Source organism: Pantherophis guttatus, chromosome 2 (genome assembly GCF_059756535.1).
Source record: "Pantherophis guttatus breed Tessera chromosome 2, ASM5975653v1, whole genome shotgun sequence".
NCBI classification, from domain to species: domain Eukaryota; kingdom Metazoa; phylum Chordata; class Lepidosauria; order Squamata; family Colubridae; genus Pantherophis; species Pantherophis guttatus.
The window spans coordinates 64207584-64226096 of NC_142064.1; the positions used below are offsets into that span (position 1 = coordinate 64207584).

At 36.5% G+C, this 18513-nt stretch overlaps 1 protein-coding gene and 1 long non-coding RNA gene across 2 annotated transcripts in view; one reads left to right on the top strand and one right to left on the bottom strand.

Moving 5' to 3' along the window:
• The window catches only part of KIF27 (kinesin family member 27), a 30325-nt gene extending 15094 nt beyond the window's left edge, over positions 1-15231 (top strand). The window contains exons 11-18 of the mRNA XM_034410163.3: positions 1684-1881; positions 4446-4553; positions 6386-6562; positions 7446-7661; positions 8605-8811; positions 9348-9546; positions 11325-11486; positions 12178-15231. Of these exons, the coding sequence (XP_034266054.2) occupies positions 1684-1881; positions 4446-4553; positions 6386-6562; positions 7446-7661; positions 8605-8811; positions 9348-9546; positions 11325-11486; positions 12178-12608 (1698 nt within the window). The 3' untranslated portion in view covers positions 12609-15231. The remainder of the gene's footprint in view (positions 1-1683; positions 1882-4445; positions 4554-6385; positions 6563-7445; positions 7662-8604; positions 8812-9347; positions 9547-11324; positions 11487-12177) is intronic.
• Positions 1-18513, bottom strand: part of LOC117661402 (uncharacterized) — a 37008-nt gene that overhangs the window by 17389 nt on the left and 1106 nt on the right. The window lies entirely within an intron of this gene.

An 18513-nucleotide genomic window follows, 5' to 3' on the forward strand; every position in this document is an offset into this window, starting at 1 on the left:
GTGTGCATAATCTGTAAAAAGTACAAAATAATATTTCGTCTAGTCTCTCAACTAGAGAATAGATACTTGATATTATAATTCATGAATCTTGCTGGGTTGGTGTGATATAGTAGAATAGATTTAATAGCCATGGCAACAAAGGGATTTAGACCATAAACTGGAGATCAGAAAGCTACTCAATGGGTGTTACTACACTGCTTTGTTATCTGGCTACCTATATCTCTCTCCCAAATATAGTATGAATCTTTTCTCCAGAAATGTAGTTTTTTGCTCATTTGCCCTATGCTTCAATTCTTGCCCAAATAATTTTGTATATCATATGTAACCTAGATATTAGGTTAATTATTAATTATGGAGCATTTCCAATAATAGTTTTGTTTTCTGAAAGTAACGTTCTCCACCTGTAAAAATCCTTGATAATTTAATTGATGATGAACTCAATATTGTGCCAAGTACCAAGACATTAATATGATTTTCATTTTATTTATATTTTGTGTTATATATATATATATATATATATATATATATATATATATATATATATATATATATATATGTAGGTCTTTGGTTATTCGGGTTTTCTCCCGCGTAAAATTGGAGGTTTCTTGAAAACGTTTCGACAAAGTCTCATTCGTCATCTTCAGGCTGGTGTCTTCGGCTTCGTGCTTCTAGGAGCAATGTGTGTGATCGCAGCTGTTTCTTCCTTTTAACTGCCAGTGGGGAGGTGAACTGATTGGGTGGGAGCTTGGCTGTGTTCTGATTGGTTGGGGGTTTGGCTGTGCTCTGATTGGATGGGGGGTTGGCTGTGCTCTGATTGGATGGGTGTGTGTTCTGTTTAGGTGGGGGCTTGGTTGTGCTCGGGTTAGTCTGAGTAGCAGGAGGATTTGAGCTGGTGAGCTGTGTTGCTGTTGTTTGGCTTCGTGTTCGTGGCCGTGCTACCTCTTCATGGTGGGTGTCAGTCTGCTTCATGTATGGATTGGAGGGGTTTAAAGGGGCTAATGATGCAGCTGTGGTCTGGCTTCTGGTCTGCGGTTGTGCCTCATCATCAGTGTAGGTTTGAGTCTGCTTTCTGCGTGGATGTGTGGTGGTTACATCCTGTGTGGCTCTCATGAGTGTGGGTCTGGTGTCATTCTTTGTGTTAGGGACTCGTTTGTCAATAAGGGCAGGTTTCCAAATGGCTGGTAGGCGGGAGGTATCATCTCGTTTATTCATGCTGTGTGGACGTTTTTCTATCTCGATGGCTTCTCTGATTATTCTGTTGTTAAAGTGTTCAGTTTTGGCCAATCAGAGCACAGCCAACCCCCCATCCAATCAGAGCACAGCCAATCCCCCAACCAATCAGAACACACCGCCACCCAATCAGAACACAGCCAAGCTCCCACTCAATCAGTTCACACCCCCACTGGCAGTTAAAAGGAAGAAACAGCTGCGATCACACACATTGCTCCTAGAAGCACGAAGCTGAAGACATCAGCCTGAAGATGACGAATGAGACTTCGTCGAAATATTGCCAAGAAACCTCCAATTTTACGCAGGAGAAAACCCGAATAACCAAAGACCTACATACAAACACCCGCGAAAAACTCAGAAAACAAATATATATATATATGCAAGTCTTGGCGTATTTGGGTCTCACGTATAATAACAGTAACTGATGAAATAAAATGTATTATGTGATTTCAGGTCATACAGAAAAAACAACAGGAAACTAAGAATCTAGCATCATTATCTACCCAGAATGAGAAACGTATATCAGAACTAGAACAGAATATTAATCACATGAAAAATCAACAAGCCCAATTACAGAAAAAATTGCGGGAAGAGAATGAAAAAAAGAAAATACTGGAAACAGGAATTCAGCATGGTCAATCGAAAATCAAGGTAAAATATTTTATTTCATATGTAAATTATTATGTTTAATGACAGTAGTTTCATTTCACTTGATTGTAATGCACAACTTCTAAAACACTTCTTCAGTGAATGTAACATGCAGTTAATGTGTAATTTTATGTGTAAACAGTTCCACAAAACTATACATTAACTGCATGTCATTATTTACCAAAGAAGGGTTTCAGAAATTGCATATTACAGTCAAGTCCCAAAAAGGTTCCTAATTCAAATCATTTCAATTCTGAATTTACTTGAGATACCATGTATTTTACTTCAATTCCAGGCTTTCAACATTATTGTAGTAAGTCGATATCAACTGTTGAGACTTGTAAAGATTACTGGTGTGTGTGTGTGCGTGTGTATGCATGCATGTGTACCTTTGAGTCAGTCTTGACTCCTGGTGACTAGATGGCAAATCCCTTCAGTCTTCTTGGCAATATTTTTTGTAAGTGGTTTTCCATTAGACTGCCCCAGAGTCACCGAGCTAGGTTTGTGCCTACAGCTCATGATTTCCTGGTTTTTGCATGGTGTCTTTAACCATTATACCAAACTGGATCTCAGATTATGTATTGAAAATCTTAATCAAAGTGATATATAAATATTAAATGTAAAGGAAGGCTATGACTGTATATGATAATTTATTGTCTTCTGACAAGGATTATAATACTTTGTGCCTCTAAAATTTATGTTTCAAAATGAGAACTGAAATACTTGATATTCTAGTAATATGTACACTGGGGCAAAAAAGTTTAGTCAGCCACCAATTGTGGAAGTTCTCCCACTTAAAAAGATGAGAGAGGCCTGTAATTGTCATCATAGGTAGACCTCAACTATGAGAGACAAAATGAGAAAACAAATCCAGACAATCACATTGTCTGATTTGGAAAGAATTTATTTGCAAATTATGGTGGAAAATAAGTATTTGGTCACCTACAAACAAGCAAGATTTCTGGCTCTCACAGACCTGTAACTTCTTCTTTAAGAGGCTCTTCTGTCCTCCACTCATTACCTGTATTAATGGTACCTGTTTGAACTTGTTATCAGTATAAAAGACACCTGTCCACAACCTCAAACAGTCACACTCCAAACTCCACTATGGTGAAGACCAAAGAGCTGTCGAAGGACACCAGAAACAAAATTGTAGACCTGCACCAGGTTGGGAAGACTGAATCTGCAATAGGCAAGCAGCTTGGTGTGAAGAAATCAACTGTGGGAGCAATAATTAGAAAATGGAAGACATACAAGACCACTGATAATCTCCCTCGATCTGGGGCTCCACACAAGATCTCACCCCGTGGGGTCAAAATGATCACAAGAATGGTGAGCAAAAATCCCAGAACCACACGGGGGGACCTAGTGAATGAGCTGCAGAAAGCTGGGACCTATGTAACAAAGGCTACCATCAGTAACACACTACGCCGCCAGGGACTCAGATCCTGCAGTGCCAGACGTTTCCCCCTGCTTAAGCCAGTACATGTCCGGGCCTGTCTGAAGTTTGCTAGAGAGCATTTGGATGATCCAGAAGAGGATTGGGAGAATGTCATATGGTCAGATGAAACCAAAGTAGAACTGTTTGGTAGAAACACAACTCATCGTGTTTGGAGGAGAGAGAATGCTGAGTTGCATCCAAAGAACACCATACCTACTGTGAAGCATGGAGGTGGCAAGATCATGCTTTGGGGCTGTTTCTCTGCAAAGAACCAGGACGACTGATCCGGGTACAGGAAAGAATGAATGGGGTCATGTATCGTGAGATTTTGAGTGCAAACCAGGGTGGATAAAAATCAATGATTTTTTTTAAAAAATCAAAAAAATCAGTGGGTCAAAGGAGTAGCAGAGATGACAGTTGCTCTTTAAAAATTATGATTTAAATCGAGTTGATTTAAATCAAGCCTTTTTACTAGTGATTTAAATCATGATTTAAATTGTGATTTAAATCAACTCGATTTAAATCAAATCCACCCTGGTGCAAACCTCCTTCCATCAGCAAGGACATTGAAGATGAAACGTGGCTGGGTCTTTCAGCAATGATCCCAAACACACCGCCCGGGCAACGAAGGAGTGGCTTCGTAAGAAGCATTTCAAGGTCCTGGAGTGGCCTAGCCAGTTTCCAGATCTCAATCCCATAGAAAACCTTTGGAGGGAGTTGAAAGTCTGTGTTGCCCAGCGACAGCCCCAAAACATCACTGCTCTAGAGGAGATCTGCATGGAGGAATGGGCCAACATACCAGCAACAGTGTGTGCCAACTTTGTGACGACTTACAGAAAACGTTTGACCTCTGTCATAGCCGACAAAGGATATATAACAAAGTATTGAGATGAACTTTTGATATTGACCAAATACTTATTTTCCACCATAATTTGCAAATAAATTCTTTCCAAATCAGACAATGTGATTGTCTGGATTTGTTTTCTCATTTTGTCTCTCATAGTTGAGGTCTACCTATGATGACAATTACAGGCCTCTCTCATCTTTTTAAGTGGGAGAACTTCCACAATTGGTGGCTGACTAAATACTTTTTTGCCCCACTGAATATATATATATTTACTTACAGGAACTTCAACAAAAGACAGAACAGCAGGAGAAGATTCTAAAGCTAAAGGATGAAGAGATTGCTGCATTTAAGAAAAGAAACTCAACTGGGGCTCCCCAACAACTGCAGGCAATTGAAGTTTTGTAATGCTGGTCTGCTGAAATGCTTTTGATAGCCTTGCTCTACTCTATCCATAACATGGGACTACTAAAAATGCTTCACTGGTTAAGAAAATTATGAATTGGGGGTGGGGGTGGGAGCAAACAAGACCTTATTACCAGTATAAGAGGTTGTGTGAATCATGAAATTAACCTTGCCTCATTTATAGGATTACAGATAATCTTGTTTTCTATTTTAGCCTCTGCCCTGTATGATTTCCTAGAACTCTGTTATCTTATGGGGAAATTTTTATTTTTAACTAAGAACATAGAGCAGTTCAAAAATTTATTATGATTACTGATACTATGAATTGCCTTTTTAGAAGCATGTGATGTATTCTTTTTGGGAGATGGCGCAGACCTCAAACAAAGAAGTAGTTTTGTCTTTGTAGAGGAAGATTTCTAATACAAAAATAGCATTTATTTTCTGACACAACTTAAGAATCTATCTTGTGTAATATCAATTGTCAAATGCCTGAATTTTGATCGCGTGACCAGGAGGATGTTATAACAGTGGTAACTGAAAACCAGTCATAAGTCACTTTTTTCAGCACTGTTGTAAATTCAAACGGTCACTAAATGAATGGTTGAATGGTTCTAAGTCAAGGACTAACTGCACTTGAACTTCTGGTCTCCCTCTGAATGCTGGTTCTGGTCCCTCAACTGGAGAACAAGCTATGCAACCTCCGTTCCCTCTCTTCAGCACACACCAATGCAACATTGGCTCTTATTCCTTTTCTGCTCCCCCCTCCAATGTTAAAAATGGGCAGCCTATAAATTTTATAAATAAATAAATAAATTTTGCATCCCCCAAATTTTTGCCTGCTTGGTGAAATATCCTTATTGCGATTATACCATGGGTATATAAATTTGCTGAGGTAACTGTCAACCATCCATCAATAACCCTAATGGCAGGCCTGAAGAGCCAATGAAAAACATGGGAGTGTTACTTGGAACCCTGACACCTAATCCATTTGACAGCAAAACAAGTGCAAGTCAGCTGAAATAAGCAGACATAATCATTCGATGTACAGAACTCAAAGGTGGGCAAAACTACAGAGCCAAAGTACATTCTATTCTCCCAGTGCATCCTGATTCAGAAGACTTTTTGTTTTGTATTTGAGGCGTGAACCAGATAATTCAGCTGCCTAATAGTCCCAAAGGGAAAAGGAAGGGATTTTGCAGGTTGCGGAAGGCTCTTCCACAAACAATTTGTTTTTATTTTTCTTAAACAAAGAGTGATAAAGCATGGAAAATAAAAAACCAGCATCAAGGACGACCCCCACTTCCCCAGTAAAATCTACATCTATAGGAGTCATTATTTTAAAAAGCATAGAGCTTGGAAATGTATGTTGATACATTTGTAATCTTTAAAAATATATACATATAATTTTTTAAAAATCTCTGTTCATATTTCTATTTGTAAAAACACTGCGATGGGATTCTTAATGTGCACACTATTTTGCAAATTACAAGATGTATTGATTTAACTTGTATCTGTCAGATTTGATGTTATAACTTAAGACTGTGTTTTTTTAGCACATGGACAAATTATAGTTTTATGAGGTATGCCATTTGACCTGACTAAATTAAATAGTCCTCTACTATTAATCTTAGAGTATGTCCCATTGAGTTGAATGTGACTTACTTTTGGATTGATGTGCATAAAATTACACTATAAATGCCAGTTGGAACTTTAAACCCATTGAAAAATAAGCATTGATTAAACTATTTTTAATATTATAGTATTAAAGTTAGTATAATTGAGAAGCTAAATTTGTGCATCATTTCTGCTCAATGTAGAAATTGGAAGAGAAAAAGAAGTGCTTAGATGAAGAACTAGAAAAGATTTTGCACCAGCATCAAGAGTTAGCTGCTCTGGAGGAAGATTTAAAAAGAAGAGAAGCAATTATTCTAAAGAAGGAAACACTGATGCAGGAGAAAAGCCATTTGGAAATTAAAAAACTGAGATCCAGCCAGGTACTTTTTAATACTGTGGTATGCTAGGAATTGAAATTAGAAATTAGCACTCTGCACTTGAACTCAGCTTCCTATGTCCTCAGTATAAAAATGTTTTAGCAATTTCAAATTAACTGATTTTTTAATGAGAAATATTGGATACATCTACTACTGTATGTTTTGTAATCATTTTTTTTTGCTCTTTCTCCCATAATAGCCAATACAGTACATTTCAAACCAATATAGAAAATGTATTTTGTTACCAAAACACATGATATAGTTTTGGTACAAGTAGCACTTGTGCCATTCTTAGATTGGCTTTGCATTTGCATGCCTACAGTTTTTCTGTTGGGCAAAACAGCAAATTAACTTCGTGCTGTGCTGTGCTGTGCTGCAAATGCAATTGCTATGAAAATGTTTTTGTAAGATGATTGCTGACATGGGGTCCCATTGACAGGAATGTTTAATTTGTTCCATCTCCTTAGTTCTGCGCGTTCGCCCATGTCTGTAATGTTAAACTGCTAAGACATATGCTTCCCTTTCACTTATCTTTTAATATGAGCAAAAGCTCAGGCACAACATGGTAGATGCTCTTACCAGATGACCCGTTAAATTTGAAATCACAAAAGAAGCTAAAGAAGTTGTGGTGAAACCATTAGTCATGATTTCAGAGAAACAAAATCTGGCCAAAGCCTATTTGCATCTAGCCTATATTATATTCATTGTAGATACTGTTAGTTCAGCCATGGAGGGATGAAGATATCCTAAATTTCTAAAACGTTTCCAGTAGAATATATTTTATGAAGATTTATGCCATATTAAACTGGATAGTCTTTAAAGTGCCATATCTCTCTTCAAAATTATTGTTCTTAAAGGGGTGATATTTTCATTTGTGATTTCATAGGCTCTCAATGAAGATAGTTTGAAATTATCTACCCGTCTAAGTATGTTAGATCAAGAACTTTGTGACAAAAATAAGCAGCTTCAAAGGAGTGCCACTGATGAACAAGGGAGGATTTTTGAAGAGGTTCAGGCTTTGCAAAAAGAAAAGGATCAACTGTTAAAAAGAAGAAACAGTGTGGATGAGAAATTAAAAAATGGCAGAGTGTTATCAGCAGAAGTAAGTCATTATCTATTTGATATCTATTAGCTGCTGTTAAATAGAAAAATCCAAATGCAATCAAATTAGGCAAATTGGTAATATATAGAGCTGGTAGTTTTTTTTTAAAAAAAGAATCAAGGTATTTTGTTAAAACCTTTCAGAAGAAATTGAACAGTAAAAAGTACCTCCAAGGAAAGATGCCCTCTTCTCCCATTTTCTGTGTTTATGTATTTTCTTCTCTGCTTCTAAAAAGCAGCAGCCCCTGTATGTTAAGGGATGTATTTTTGTTAAACTAAGGAATGCAGTTTCATTAAACAAACAGATAAGGGAAAGTTGTGAAAGATCATATGATTATAGAACTATGGAGTGCCAAATAGGACTAAAGAATTAAGGATATTGAGAAAGAGGAAAAAACCCTCATCTTTATTTTTTATTTTCCTTTTCTGGATTATAACTTAAAAAAGAGAAATATCTACTACTAAAAAAGTAGCAATAATCACAAAAAGCCACAGATGGAGAATTGGGGAACAATATTTTAAAACAATGGAATAAATACAAGAAATATCTCTCATTTTGAACTATTTGTTTGTATACTTACTTCCATTATAGACAGAAGAGACTTTATTCAAGCACAATAGACGAGAAATTTGAGAATTGGTCCCTTTTCTATAGATGTTTATATACTGTTTCTGCTTTCCCTAAGAAGCATATGATAGGCTTCTGAAGAACCTATGAGTTCTTCAAAATAGTTTGAAAATTACTATAACAACTCAATGCCATAATTAGACTTTTAACATTTCCTGCAACACATAATTGTATATATATTTATAGTATATATAAATATAACCATAATATTGTATTACAGTATGTTCATAATCACAGGAATTGTGAGATTAATTATTATTAATAACCTTCAGATTTATTGTAATACATTGGACATTTCTGCTTTCTTTCTTCCTAGGAAGAACATGTTTTATTCCAACTCGAGGAAGGAATTGAAACCTTGGAAGCGGCCATTGCTTATAAAAATGAAAGCATACAAAACCATCAAAACTCAATCAGAGTCTCATCACAGATCCTTACACAAAGTGAAGCCAGTGTGATGGGAAAGTTGATATCATTGTCTGCTTCTGAACTGCGTGCAATTCTTTTAAAGTATTTTAACAAGGTTTGACAAAATAGTATTCAGCAATGAAGAATTGGCCTGTTCTTTTTATTGGTACAAAATAGCTATCTGATGTACTTCTGATAATTTATGAACATAAGGAGTTGTATAAAAATAAAATTTGTATGAAAATACACATATACAATACAAATACAATACACACAATACAAATACTGATTACAGTATTTGTTTTTGGATTCTTACACTAGACACAGAGAGGATTTCCCCCCGACATTTACATTCTATTATTCTCTGAATTTAAATTATAACACATACTTAAAAAGTAGCCATTCTATCTGAGTGCATGTTTCATAAATCATCTAAAAATATTTTGTTTCTGGTAAGTATGTGTTATAACTCTGAGAGCAGTGAAACCACTGATGTTTTATAAACATATGTTTCATAGCACATTTGAATTAGATGATTTTATTAACAATCCCTGTTCAAGCTTACAAATTGATTTTTTAAAAATTATCCTAACAATGCATTAAATTTATATTCAAACATACTTTTACAAAAAGACTACTACTTATTTTTAGGTTGTTCGACTCCGTGAAAGTGAACATAAATTGCAAGTGCAGTCTGAAGAACTGAGAATGAGGGCAATGGAACAAGAAAATATAGTAAGAGAACTTGAATTGGCACTTGAACATCTCATGCTGCAATGTGACAGGCGCCTCACCCTTCAACAAAAAGAACACGAACAAAAGATTCAGTTGATACTACTTCACTGTAAAGGTATTGGATCTTGCTTCTGGTTAGACACAGTGGGAAATAGTTCTTATCCAACAAGACAAGACCTTTATTAGAACTACTCAAAGAGAATGAAAATTTGATAGGTCCTAACTGGTCTTATGAATCTGATTTTTTCTGTATGTATCACAGAGCTATGTTTGCTCCTTATATTTGAAATAGCAAAATTAATTTTAAATATATACTTACCATTTTCATATTCCCATCTAATGCGGGATATTCATTAGAGTCAATATATAAAATTAAAATATTTGAACATTAATGTAAAATATAAAATCTTTAAAATATTGTTACTGCCACAGCTTACCTACAAATTACAATTCATAGTACTAGAGACAAAGAGTTATGAGACACTTATTATATTAGCTTTTGCTTTAAAATGTCAGTTGTAATAAACTCAGATAAACATGCTTTGATTATTCATATTCTTTTAACATATTCCATACATAACTAGATACAAGAAGTCAAGATTTGACTTTTTTCTTTTTCTATGAACAGAAATTCATTCATTGAATGTTAGAACTGATGAAAAGGGGAGATAATTGTTTCAAAGCTCCATTTCTCCCAGTCTCATGTCAGTTATTCAGTAGCAGGGTTAGAATTAAGACCATAGCGGGAAAGGGAAAAATTTTAAAGACCTCCTTTACCAGGGGAATAGAATCTTGGTATCTACAATTTATAGAGGAAAATACCAGTAGTCTTTGACTTATAACCACAGTTGAGACTGGATGCGGTCATCATGTGATTGGACTAAATTTTATGACCATTTTTACCTCAGTCATTAAATGAATCACATGATTAAGTGAAGCATGCAGTTGTTAAGCAAATCTGGATTTTCCTATTGACTTTGCTTTTTGAAATGCAGACGAATCAGAATCAGAATAGAGCTGGAAGGAATGGGAAGGAAATAAATTGTGACCATAAGGCATTGCATTTGTTGTAAATGTAAGCCAGTTTGTTATGTGCTTAAATTGTGATCAGTGACCATGGGGGAGATGCAATCGTCATAACTTTGAGAACGGGTTGTAAGTCACTTTTTTAGCACCATAGTTAACTTTGAACCATCATTCAACTATCTGTACCTGGGTACAATATCCTCAGGTTCATCAAGATGTGCCTCTTCCAAGTTAATCTCATTATTGCTTAAAGAAGTAATTTTCAAACTTATTAATGGCTGTCTTTCTGTCAGTAAATTATTACTTTATGATAGGTGCAATCATAAATAGGGCCTGGTAGCTCAGCAGACTGATAGCATTGTGATTAACACCAGCTGTCTGCAATTACTGTAAGTTCAAATTTCACCAGGCTCAAGGTTGACTCAGCCTTCCATCCTTTCTAAGGTAGGTAAATTGAGGACCCGGATTGTGGGGGCAATAAGCTGACTTTGTATAAATATACAAAAGTATGAAGGCTATTGCTTAACACATTGTAAGCCACCCTGAGTCTTCGGAGAAGGGCGGCATATAAATCAAATTAAAAAAAAAAATCTGCTTTTTTAAAACATTAATGACTCCATGTTTTTCTAATCTCACAAGTTCAATTAACTACTTTTTGTTAGGTGCTTTAATTTTGTTTTTTTATCCATGGTTATTCATTTTTCTATAACTTTAAAATCATAGGAGTTCTTTTAAATATTTAAATGTATTATTTTTCACAAAGTTGGAGACAAAATGCTAGCAAGATGCAAAATAAACGTAGCTTTGTTCATCAAGTTGTAATATATGTAATGGAACATAGTAAAACAAATTTCTGTCTTTTTTTAGACCAAGAAGGTGAAAATATTGCAGAAACTATTAAAGTCTATGAAGCTAAAGTTCAGCAGTTGGAACGAGATTTGTTTTTTTATAAGAAAACCAGCCGAGAGTTAAAGAAGAAATTAAAGGATATTGTTGGAGAAGCAACATATCAGTCTAAACAAAGTAAAAGTACGAATATTAGAGCTAAAATCCTAATATAGCTAAAACTTAGTAACCCACATTAAGAGAAAAGTTCCCATAAAGATCTCTCTATCCCTCTATTATCTACCTGCTATCTACTGATCCATCTATCTATTAAATTTAAGTACACCTATCTCATTCTGAGTGGGATTGGACTGCAATGTTATATTTGTAGATTACAGACAGTATGGATTTTTTAACATTTCTTTTATTTATAATAGTTTTTAAATATACTTTATATTTCCTTTCAAGGCAAAAGTTAAATTTTAATTTTCAGATAACAAACCAAGATTTCAGATAAGAGATTTTTAATTTTAGCAAATGCAGTCTCTGGTTTTGATTTTAAATTCCCACTAATAAGTGTCCTTTGGAAAGATATTGAGGTATTGGCAGCATAACAAGGACAATATCTGAAAATTGAATGTCGTCTGACTCCTTCTGACCCACACATACAAATGAACACATTTCCACTAATGAAAGCTTCAGGTTTAGAGTCATTTCCATAAATGAAAGGGTAATGTAAGATCCAAATGCCAATGTTCTTCTTTATTAACTTTTAATTGCACAATCAGGTCATTTTACAATAACTGTTGAATCAACTAAAATTTGTAACAGTAAAAACTGTAATATTTACCTTTAAGCATTTAAGTTAATTGTTGCTTTGAATATTTCATTTTAGGTTATGCTTCTAATGATGGGATGCTAAATCAAGAAGAAACAAGTATTTCTTTAGAAGAACACGGACAGAGACCCCAAACTGTAGGGAAATTGAAAGAAATAAACTGCACTGTAGGCGATATAGGAACACAGCAGACTTCACCAGAAACACTTGAAGAGGAAGTTGCAGAAGCAGTACTCTCTACCTCTAATAATCGTGAGGAGCCAACAGGGAAAGTACAACATTTCACGAAATCTCATTCACAAGCATTTACTCATTCACAGACAGGCAACCCAGTGACCCAACTTCAAGGAATAACTCCAGTAAAATTTTCCCGTAAAGAATTACGCCATATCCCAGTTTCTGAGCTTTTATCAAGACGAGCTATTATAAATTCTATTGCTGCAGATTCCATTGAAATGCCTAGAAAATCTCATGACCATACTATGTAATTCAGATGAAAATTCAGAAAGTAATTTTGCAGTTTCTTACTTTTCCACAATATTTCAGGAAGTTACAATATTTGTATAAATTATCGTTAGCAGTTATTCTTCACCTTGGTCTTTCATTTTGCTTTTAAGAAATCTAATTCCTTTTTGGCACTGTCATGGTAGTATACAAAGGGGAACAATTTTGTCTTTAAAGAATTTTTTACTTACATTTTTATTAATATGGGTTTTTATTCTTTCGGTGCTATGCAGCATTATACTATGCAGCATAATATAGAAAACTAGTTCACATAATCCTGGTAGCATACTAGTGAGAACAAAGAAATGTAAATAATGAAGTACTCAATACCTTCCATGTTTGTGAAAAAACACCATAGTGAAGAAAGTGCTATCATTTTATTTGTAATTGATAATTTTTAGATAAATCAATTTCCCTGACAGCCATATAGATATGGACAGCATACAATGAAGTAGAAATGTCCTTCAAAAACTATTTTTCTAAGATACTAAGTACTTAACAAAAGGAAAAAATTGAAAATCCCTCATTTAAGATAAACACACATTTACATCTCAAATGCAAACCTTATCCCTAACTTACTTGGCTATAAAAATCATATTTGAACTAGGCCTGGAACTGTTATTAGTATAATTTTGACAATTTTTAAAGTAAGTATTTTTTAAAAAATTTATTTCTATAATCAACATTAAATCTATTTCAGTGATTGTTTATACAGATGGGGATGAACTCATTCAATTGAAGTGTGTAAAAAGTATTTTGCTATGCCAGAGAATATCTGTACATCCCAGTGTTTAACCCAAGATGAAGTTAAATCTACTAATTAAAATAAAGCCAGAGACTCTTTCGAATTCTTTTAAAATATTTGAATCCTGAGCCACTGTTTTAGGAACAGAAGTTACTCCTAGCCAATAGTTACCCTATTCTGCTGGTGAAAGGGGCAGAGATAAATGTTGATTTCCTTTTACTTCTGGAGAGAGTACCAAATTTTCAGAAATCTTTCTAGAAACATATTTGTTTGTGTATGGTACATTTGTAAGTAGTTTCACAACCAGAAATATGGATTATCTCTGAAATGCAATTTTAGAAGCATTAAATATTATTTTAAAGCTAAAATCATTTGAAAAATGTAGTTGCTTGACATACTGGTTCAATTCAGAGCATGTGAGAACGAAGTTTTGGTAATGCTTGGAGACTGCCTATCCCTATTTGGCTTCTCCTATCAGCAATAGTGCTTAAGTTTGGGAATTTTTATCTAGGCTATTATTTTATCCAAACTGATAGCCTTCAGAAGCCAGAATTGTAAGCCAGACTTATTAAGAGAGGAACACCCTAAGATATTTCCTTGGATAAAAAGTTAAGAAATGATGGATAGCAGTTCTGTGTTTTAGCTATTTCCATGAAAGAAGAAACAAAGTAAAAATGTTAAGAGTACAATTGATCAGCAAATTTCCTCAAACAAGATCACTGTATTTATTAGAACTGACTGAGCCTTGAAATAACTAAATAGTGGTGATATTTTTAGTTGTGTTTTTCCTATTTATTTTTGTTGATTGTTTTTGACTATGATCTGAAATTAAAATCTTTCAAAGTTAGTGATACATTTTATATTTAGAAACTTGTAAACCAGAATACTTCACTAAATGTGAGGTTATAATGTTTCCTTTCTTCAACAACACTGGAATAAGTAATGACTGAAATGAGAAATACCTTGTGTCCAGAATTTTATGGGAAAGGCTATGTCTAGCCACTATTTTCATTGTTTTTCTTGATATACACAAACACACACCATGCTTTGGTCATTACCAATGGAAAACTAGCCAATAAATCTTGGCCTGGATCAATATAATTGTTGAGGGTTTTAAGTAATATAAAGGTAATAATTTCCAGGCATCTGTTTTGTTTACTAAAAGTAGTATGTACATTGGCACTTAGAAACTGGCAGCAGTATTGTTTTAGTGATCTGTCTGCAAATGGATCTCATCCATGTTTATCGGACAAGCTCACTGAACTCAATGGTGATTCCCAAGTAAAAATAAACATGATTTCAAATTTAATATTTTTTTTATTAAAAAGTGAAAAAAAATAGGTTTACCTTAGCAATAGGAATTATTTTGTGGACAGATAAACTCACTTTTCATTAGATTCATTTGATAATGATTGGAATTTTTATCATATTGTCATAGTGTCTGCTGTGTAAAAATATAAACATGAGAACACTCATATAAAAAAGTAATTCACATATACAATACCGTTCTTTTTTCCCCCCCATTCATTCATTCAACTTACATGGCTGCCCAACTCATAATTGCAACTCTGGACAGTTAACATGAGATTAAAACACTAATATAAAACAAGGCCAAATAAGGGGCCTGGTCGCTCAGCAGACTAAAAGCATTGTGATTAACACCAGCTATCTGTAATTACTGTAAGTTCGAATCTCACCAGGCTCAAGGTTGACTCAGCCTTCCATCCTTTCTAAGGTAGGTTAAATGAGGACCCAGTTTGTGGGGGCAATAAGCTGACTTTGTATAAATATACAAAAGTATGAAGGCTATTGCTTAACGCATTGTAAGCCCTGAGTCTCCGGAAAAGGGCGGCATATAAATCGAACCAATAAAACAATAAATAAATAAATACTGTAACTACCGTGTTTCCCCAAAAATAAGGCAGGGTCTTGTTTTCTTTTGACCCCCAAAATATGGCCTTGGCTTTATTATCGGGGGTCTTATTTTTGAGGTGCATGTTTAGGAGGCCCCTAAATTAACACAGCTGCCTGCAATTTACTGCTGGTTCGAATCTCTCCAAGGCTCAAGGTTGACTCAGCCTTCCATCCTTTCTAAGGTAGGTTAAATGAGGACCCAGTTTGTGGGGGCAATAAGCTGACTTTGTATAAATATACAAAAGTATGAAGGCTATTGCTTAACGCACTGTAAGCCGCCCTGAGTCTCCGGAGAAGGGCGGCATATAAATCAAATTAAAAAAAAAAAAAAAAAACCTTGGCCCATGGCAGGGGGACTGGTGCCGGAGCACCGACCAGCTGCTTTGCCGGTACCGCTCAGGCCGCTGCCTACAGCAATCGTGGCAGCTTTTTCATTGCTTCCTGTGCAAATAGCATAAGGTGAGGCGGAGGGGTGAACCCCATATGCACCTGCCATCCATGCGCAATGGCCTCATGGAGGCCGCTCCCACAAACCCTAGCTCATGCGCCCCTTCTCTTAGTGGCAGCTGCAAAAAAACTCTTGCCAGCCTTAGCCCTGTTGACCTGGGACTAGGGGAGGACTGGCACCGGAGCTACGAGCAGTGGCCAGTGCGGGCTGTCTGCGCAGCCATGAAGCAGGATCAGCGTGGCCGGTTCTTGCCCACAGCATTGCAGGCGAGGATTGGGTCAGAGCCGCTGCCGCCCGAGATCAGCAGGCCAGATTCGGTGAGCCGGATGCACCGCTGCCACTCGAGAGAAGCGAGAGAGGAGGCGCTACGAGAGAGTCCATTTCTCACATTCTTTTCCCAAGCAGTGGCAGCGCGTTCAGCTCCCTGAATCTGGCTTGCCGATCTCGGTCGGTGAGGAGGGGTGGGGCGGCGGAGAAGCAAGACGCATGAAGCGAGACGGGGCTCCCCTTGCCGTCTCTTCCCACCCCCACCCCCCTTGCTGGGCATGGCAGGAGCTGGAAGTCAGGTAAGACCCGGTCGAGAAGACACGTGTCTTACCTGACTTCCAACTCCTGCCATGCCCAGCAGCATGTTGAATTAGACCTGCAGCTCATGAAAAAGTGGTGTTACATGCATTGGTTGTGTAAATATAGCTACCCACAGTGCTGCATTCTGAATCAATTGTTGTTACTGGCAGCCCCACTAGTGCACTGCCAAGGGGACCCCCGAAGCATCACTTCAGTCTAGCTTTTTGTGTGTTGTAACAGAAATCCATAAAACATAAGCTTGAGGAACACTACGACCAGCACCGCCATTGAGTAAGGACACTGCTACCCAGATTTCATAGTGGTAATTCCATCTATTTCCTAGTGCCCAATCCAATTGGTAGATCCTACATCTGAATACATGCAGGGTAGTGCCTTTAAAGCCACAAGATACTCTGTGATGATAAAATATCCTAAAAGGAAATTCAAAAATTGCTAAAAGATAGACCAAAAGTTATAAAGTGTATTCCTATAATAAAGAGGAATAAAAGATAAAGATGAAAAATATATAAAGTGTATAAAATAGGGGTGTCCACTCTTGGCAATGTTAAAGACCTGTGGACTTCAACTCTCATAATTTTGGGAGCTGAGGTCTACAAATCTTAAAATTGCCAAGATTGGACACTCCTGCCTTAAGGTATATCAGATTCATGCCCTGATCTCTTTTCATGTTCTGCCATCACTGAGCTGGCAGGAGAGGTCATATGTCAGTTTGGAATCTGATATCATCAGTACGCCACTGATATTAATTCATATTTCAATTCTGGACTGTGCAGGTGAAGCTATCAATGTGCTTACTTAATGTGTAGAGGTTGTTCAGGTCCAGATGGGGCAGAACAGATTTCAGCTCAGGTACTGACCAGACTGAATGGATGTAGCTGTTTGCCTGATCTCCAAACCTGATTATATTTCTATAGTTGGCTTTGGATGGGGTAGCAGTTCTCTATTCTAGACTGGTGAACAACTTGGGGGTCCTTCTGTACTCATAGTTCCTTCTCAAAAAACAAGTGGCAGTTGTGGGGAGCAGGGTCTGTCCACAGGTTCATCTTCTGCAGTTTTTTCTCTAACCGGGAAGCTGTTCAGATACTCATGCCCTGAACACCTATGACTTGATTATTGTAATGCATTCTAAATTAAAATGCCCTTGAATACCATGCAAAAATTACATCTGGTATAAAATTTATTTATTATCAAACAAATATATATAACCACTCAACTCTCAGAGTGACTCTAGGTGGTGTACAATATTTAAAGTTCATAGTTTAAACATTCATAATTTAACTCCCCAACCCCCACCCATTCTGCAATGCAGTTGCATGCACAGTATATTGAGTGCCTCATAGTACACCCATATGCAACCACTAATGCAGGAGCTGTATTGGTTGGCAATTGGCTTCCAGGTGCAATTCAAAGTGCTAGTCGTTACCTATAAAGAATTTTACAGTATAGATCCTGGTTATCTGACGGACCACCTGCCTCCAACTGTTGCTGCCCACCAGATACAGGTAGTCCTTGACTTACAATAGTTTGCTTAGTGACCGTTCAAAGTTACAATGGCATTGAAAAAAGTGACTTATTACCATTTTTCAGTTACATTTCCAGCATCCCCATGATCATGTGATCAAAATTCAGATGCTTGGCAACTGGTTCATATTTATGACTGTTGCTGTGTCCCAGGATCACTTAACAACCAGGTTACTAACTTATCAACTGCAGTGATTCACTTAACAAGTGAGACAATGTTGTAAAACGGGGAAAAATCACTTAACAAATGTCTCAAGAACAGAAATTTTGGGCTCAATTTGGCCATAAATTGTACATTAGGGCACAGTGAGTGTCCACAAGACCCTCTCAACTAAATATTACTATTTGGCAGGATCGAGAAAGCCTGTCTTCTCTGTCTTGGCTCCTGCCCTCTGGCACAGCTTACCTCAGAGATATGGATGGTGCCCTCCTGGACTTCTGACCTGGGTTTGGTTTCAGATCTGGGGTTGATGTGTTTGTGGTTTGCTTTATTTGAATCTAGGTTGCTTGCGAGATGGTATGTTTTTAACTGCTTTTATTGTTTTGTATGCTGCCCAGAGTCTATGGGAGTGGGCAGCTCCAATAAATTCCCTAAACTGATGCTATGCTACAAACAAGAGGGATATTAAGTCAGCTTGCAGGAGGTTTCTATGGAAAAGTATTATTATTATTA